This window comes from Rutidosis leptorrhynchoides, chromosome 9 (genome assembly GCF_046630445.1).
Source record: "Rutidosis leptorrhynchoides isolate AG116_Rl617_1_P2 chromosome 9, CSIRO_AGI_Rlap_v1, whole genome shotgun sequence".
In the NCBI taxonomy this organism is placed as follows: domain Eukaryota; kingdom Viridiplantae; phylum Streptophyta; class Magnoliopsida; order Asterales; family Asteraceae; genus Rutidosis; species Rutidosis leptorrhynchoides.
The window spans coordinates 168988864-168995210 of NC_092341.1; the positions used below are offsets into that span (position 1 = coordinate 168988864).

Sequence of the window (6347 nt, forward strand, 5' to 3'; positions counted from 1 at the left end):
GGACATTTCATTGTGCTTGCTTAGATAAACCTTGATTATACGGAGCACTTCGTGCTGATAACGTGTTGTAATTTAGTTGTTTATAACAACATTGGTAGCCTAAACTTACTACAAAATTCTAGTAATGAAGGAGTAGAATACTAATGAGAGAAATAATTCTTGTAAGTATAATGGAGGGTGCAAGTTTTTTAGCTTGCATACATGGGTATTTATAGTACAAAAAATATTATACAATAGGTATCCAATATTGACTATGATTTTTACAAAATTGACTATCCATTAAAGCCTAATATTATAACAATATGTAAATAGTTATGCTGGTTCGGATTTTAATTTTTAGTGATTTTCAGTTTTAACCGAAATTAAATTCGGTTTTCGGTTCGGTTTTGGTTTTGGTTTTGATATATAAATATGGTTTCGGTTTGGTTTCGGTTTTGATTTTATAAGTTTCAAAACCGAAAAAAACCAACCGAATTAACCGAAACACCAAAAACCGAATCGATGAACACCCCTAAAGGAATATGCAAGTCCAAAGTGATCCATTATGTACTTGATGATCTTTCACTATTTCGTGAAAGGTATTAATTTATTTAATTCAGATTTTTGCCAAAAAAAAAAAAATAAGTGAATGATGAACGATCAACATTAACACTTTGTTTGTTACTTTTTAAATCTTACCTCCTTTAGGGAAGGTAAGGAGTTCGACCACCCTTAGTTACATATTAAAAACACAATTTCATCTCTGCCATGAAGTATCTACCCATGGCACTTTTTCCATGTCGTTTGGGGGGTAAAGGGGAGGGGGGTTTTACTTGGCCGTGCCCTTGGATCGGTTTCAAGGTTTCGTCCTAGGCAGCGATGAGGGCGGGTTATTATCGCTGCATCGGCATAGTCGAAACGAGAGATGATCGCAACAGATGGTTTAGTCCCCCTCGGGTGATCCCAATCGCTGTCCACAAAAAACACCTTCATAATCATTCAATATCTTAAATTATATCTGCAACAATTATCACTATATTTTTTTATTTATTAATGAGATAGGATTACTTTACGTCGTTAAGATTTTTAACTATTCAGTGTTTATTTATTCAGTTACTCGGAACGCAAACGAAATGTACACATAAAAGCTAAAAACTAGCCATCAACAAATGAAAACAAAACCCGTATAGAGTTATCATGACCATTTTCTTGGATACCCTTCTACCAATTCTAGATATAATGAACAATAAAGCAATGTCAAAGGTTAATATTGCCATATACATAACCTAGAGAGAATGCTAGCCTTCATGAAAATGTGAATTCATAATGTCATATTTGAACAGCACTACAAATAAAAACAGAAAATCTACTAGTATTACAACATATCCTAACCTTCTTCCTCATTATCAGAACCAATTTCATCGTCAAAAATGCTGCTAAGTGCCTTAACCTCTTGATCTTGAAACTTGTTGATAGCATCTTTCGCATCAAAAGCCAACGCAAATTTTGCAGCTTCAATTGCATTTTTTCTTTGAACAGAACTCTCAACACTTATCCCTTTCCTTTCTACCCTTAATGATGCTGCCTTCCTATTAGCTTCTCTGCAGTTTAATTGGTCAATATACTTTTCATGCAACGCTATATTTTTAACCTGTTTCAAAACAGGAGGGCTGATAATCGGTGTTTCGTACAAACTAATGAATCTTGAACGACTCTTTTTATAAGCTGTCGAAGATCCCTCACGCAACTTATTGATTACATCGACATTAAACTTGTTACAAGCAGGGGTGGTAACTAGCCGATAAGATGGAGTTAATGTTGGTTCTAGAATCGAAAATAGGTCCATTTCAGAGTCTTTTTCCACTTTATACTGTTTTTGAAGCATGTGTCTTACTGTTCTTTGTATCACGTGGCTCTTTTGCCTACGGCTACGAGGCTTTTTAACGTTCTTGGATGATGAATCGAGTAATTTGCTTGCAGACAAGTTGCTTTTGTTTGTTGTTACACCTCGAGATCTGAAACGAGACTCAGGTTGAGGTGGAGTTGAATGACTACTATGTATTTTGTCAAAACATTCATGTGCTGATTTTCCAGGCACCTGATATACAAAAGAAATAAATTGAAAATTAGCCTAAAAACAGTAGATAACAATAAATAAATACTGTATAATATCATAATCATTAGAAGGTATAACACACAAGATCTACATGTAGATACACTAGTAACGAACTTAGCATAGTCAAAGAACTCAAAAGGGATACCCTGCAGCAAGTATCGAATGTTGACCAAGTGACTAAGTATGACGTTGACCAATTTTGACAGGTTAATCCCTACTTTGACCGATTAATCGACTAATCACCGATTTATGGTGACAGATTACCGGATGTTGACCGAGTGATCGCCAAGTAATTGACCAAGGGTTGACCAATTTTTGACCGATCTTAATTACAAGTAAATACACTAGTAATGAACTAAGCATAGTCAAAGAACCCAAAAGGAATATCCTACAGGAAGAAACTTTGGGATCACCCTTAAAACAAATAGCACATTTGCAAAAATAATCGGGAGTAATCGGTCGGGACTTTGGAGAGAGTAATCGAATGTTGACTAAGTGACTAAGTTTGACATAACAAATGAGAGTTTTCGGTGGAACAAATGAGAATTTGACTAAGTTTTTGGATGTTGACTAACTGACTAAGTTTGACCAATTTTGAGCGATTAATCCGACTAATCCACAATTTTTGGTGACAGATTAATCGGATGTTGACCGAGTAATCGCCAAGTCATTGACCAAGGGTTGCCAATCTTGATTACAAGTATCGGAGCTGACCAAAAACCAAGTAATCACTGATTACTCCCTAAGTAATTCCGAGTTTTACAACACTAACCACTCTTAACTCTTAAGGGGTGTTGGTTATCGATGTTATGAACAAATTAGTCAAAAAAATGTGTAAGCTAGTTAATTAAACGAAATTACCATTCTAGAAACTTTCTTCCAAAAATGTGGTGTGGGATTTGCAGTTAAGTAAGCTCTTTCCAATGCTAATTCTTGCTCTTTAGTCCAACCTTCACAGATTTTAGCATAAGATCTTTTTCTTTTAGGTCTTGACGCCTCGTCATCATCCCTCGTCTTTCCTACCTTACCTATTTTTTGCGCTTCAGGCAAACTTTTATTCAAAACATTATTTTCATTGCCTGACAAAGCTGCTTTATTCACCTTATAATCATCAACAACACCTTCACAAACTCCATTTGCCTGATCATTCAACAAATTACCAGTAGCACCACTGTAATCAATGTTTTTAACAATTTTATCAAGAACTCGTCCACAACTGCGGGTCACTGGCCTGTTTGATTTACCTGTAAAGTAAGCAATTGCACAGTTGTAAACCCAATTAGAACTACAAGTAAAAATAAGCAATTCCAGCCACTCTTTCTAACAAATTATATATTTATTTATCAATTTATTAAAATTAAAAAACTATAAAAAAAAAAAATAATAATAAGTAGGCGTGTACTTACGATTGCCGCTATTAAAGCTACGAATTAATGTCTGGGCCACATCATCAACACCAACACCTAGACGATTGATTATTCTGGAAGATTTTCTTTCAAGATTTGATTTTATAATAACCGGCCGTACTGAAATATCTTGTTTTGAATTTATAGTCCTCTTAATTGGTGTACAGGTGGAAGGTGTTTCTGAAGATTCAAGTTGTGTTATTTTTTGTTCTTCAAGAAAAGGGGTTTTTAGGTATTTGACATCAGGAGGTTTGGTTGGAAGAAATCTTGGAGATCTCCGAAGAGCAATGGCAGGGGAGTTGGGATGTGGGGAATTAGAGGGTTTGATTTGATGAGATCTAAACCTAGGAGATCTACGTAGAACAGTGTTTGAATTTCTTTGGGGCATTTTCACAAACAGTTGGTGTGCAATAGCCAAAATTGGATTAAAAAAACAACGAATGAAGAAGAGGGAAAATTTTGGGGTTCAAATATTCATAAAATGAAAATGAAATTATGGGCAAGGAGTCTGGCCAGAAATATTTTTCCATTTCAGGGTGTTTGGGTGAAAGTAGATGGAGTTAGAGCTTATAGCTGGAGCTGGAGCTGGAGCTGGAGCTGGAGCTTATTTTTAAAGCTAGTAGCTGGAGCTTATTATTTTTTTTAAGTGTTTGGTAAGTTAGCTGGAGCTTATTTTTCAGTTCATAAGTTCTACTTTTTTTCATAAGTTACTACAAGTAGCTTATTTTTTAAGAGCTTATGATTTTCATAAGTTCTACTTTTTATGTCTACCAAACAAAGCTTATGACTTGGAACTTATTAAAATCATAAGCTCAACCTCCTATAAGCTCTCATAAGCTCCAATAAGCTGGTGTGCCAAACACACCCTTAGAGTCCAAATAATTCATTCAAATCTAAATGGGATTGATTGTGACTTGGAGTGGATAATGTGCACTTTTTAGGGAAGTCATTGCTTGGACTATGGCAGAGAAATGTGAGAGTTGTAATGAAGGGTGTTTATCAAATGATGACAATAACGTGACATTTTGTTTTTGATTTTTTGTTTGGTTTTTTATTTAGTTTTTATTTATTACATAAGATAAAATACTACATCAATTTTTTTTTTTTTTAAAAGAAAAGATACATAGATAAATAAATAAAAAAACGTTACATTAAAAATAAAAATAAAAAAAACGTTACATTAAAAAAAAACGTTACATAAAATAAAATTACGTGAATTAATAACAGACTAGTTTGTAAAACGAAAGTTTGTTGGGAGGTTCCAAATATGAGCCGTTAAATCTTCACGTAGTTGATCGTGTACGTTCTGATCGCGAATATCCTTTTCTCGTGATCGACAATCTTTGACCCTTCTCCTAATATTGCGATGGGGCCTGTTTTCGGGTTTATCTAACCATTTTTGTTCACATGTACTTAAGGCAAAACCGTTATCTTCTTGTATCATGTTGGTACTATTTTCCATCTAGCGGCTAAAAGGTACCAGTACAATACTTGAACTGCCTAGCACTGAGAGATTTGTTGCCAACTGATGTTTGCCCTAGGGAAAGAATCCCTGCAGACCCGGAACACGGATGAAATATCCGTGGGGTGGCTTTATCATTCTTCGGACCAAGTTGAGAGTGGTCCGTTTAGCGTTCTGTTGCTAAGCGGTGAATATCTAGAGTGAGAAAGTAATGTGTGAGAGAGAAAGTGTACTCTCTGATTGAACTTAACTTGTTAAATGTGGTGACCCAGGGGGTCTATTTATAGGCGTAGAATGTCCGAAATTGTCGGAAATACGTGTCAGATGCTAATTAATTGGTTATGCGAGATATCCGGAACCGACTTTGGCGTGGGCCGACGCGGCTGCGTGCCGCTCACGCGCCTAATCAAGGTCTTAAGCATAGAAGTTTCCTACAGGGCTTACGCATGACGTTAGGGGCCTGGCTGAGCGCTGAACGGCTATTAAGAAAACTGCTTATTACTGCTACCTTTTATGTGTTTTGAGCCTTTCTTTTATGTAATCATGATATTTTTATGCGTGTATCTCCTAGGATACACCATTAAGTCCCCCTAATTTAATGTTTTTATTTTTGTAAAAAATAATGTCATTAAACTATAAAATAAAAGGTAACGTTTTCCTCGAAAACATGAACCTGTTGTAGCCGTCTATTTGTCTGACTTGATGTAACCCAAATGATGATTTTGCCACTAAAACTTCCACTTTTGATTAATTTTCAATTTAATTACTTTTTGAACTTTGAAAATCAATCCCCAATTCATCTGACCCCTACACTTGTCTCGATCGAGCATATCTTTCCACCTTCCAATTTGGCTATAAATACTGTCTACACTTCTATTTTCTTTTTTCCAAAACTTTCAAACTTCTTCAAACGATCTTCTTGTCAAAGCAAATCTATGGTTTTACCAGTAATGTAACACCCTGTTTTTTTTTAAGTCACAGCGGAAGTCCTGTTTATAAAATATAACACGTAATACAAACGACACCTGTATTACATTACATTCATATCATATCAAATATTAAAAGTCCGTTACATATATAAAAACCATGTGTTACGTTAAGCAAAGACACTAGTAACAAAAGACACGACATCAGAGTTTCGACTTGTCAAACATATCATCCCGTATCCCATCTTCACCCTGGTATCTAACATGCAATCGTACTGAACCTGCAAGGGTGGAAATGTGGGGGATTAGCACAACTGCTAAGTGAATGCAACTATCTAACAGCTAAGCATACAGTATCAAACATGCCAGATCATCTATTGCTACATCCGTCAGCAAACAACTAATAGCAACACAAGGATTCAGTGGCTTGTACGGGCCTACGACTCGTAGCTGATCGG

The 6347-nt window shown here is 35.6% G+C and overlaps 1 protein-coding gene across 1 annotated transcript; it reads right to left on the reverse strand.

Moving 5' to 3' along the window:
• Positions 1–1288: 1288 nt before the first annotated feature.
• LOC139868461 (uncharacterized) lies at positions 1289–3889 on the reverse strand. Its single transcript, XM_071856790.1, has 3 exons — positions 3502–3889; positions 2957–3339; positions 1289–2077 (listed from the first exon to the last, which is right to left on the reverse strand). Exons 1-3 carry the CDS (start codon positions 3887–3889, stop codon positions 1367–1369), a joined length of 1482 nt encoding a protein of 493 aa, XP_071712891.1. The 3' UTR covers positions 1289–1366.
• Positions 3890–6347: the final 2458 nt, after the last annotated feature.

What these genes read in the sequence shown, in the direction of transcription:
- LOC139868461 (XM_071856790.1), bottom strand. Translation starts at nt 3,889, where the DNA reads ATGCCCCAAAGAAATTCAAACACTGTTCTACGTAGATCTCCTAGGTTT. An exon ending in TAGCTTTAATAGCGGCAATC is followed by an intron (nt 3,340 to 3,501) that starts GTAAGTACACGC and finishes CTTACTTTACAG; the next exon opens with GTAAATCAAACAGGCCAGTG. An exon ending in GGAAGAAAGTTTCTAGAATG is followed by an intron (nt 2,078 to 2,956) that starts GTAATTTCGTTT and finishes TTTGTATATCAG; the next exon opens with GTGCCTGGAAAATCAGCACA.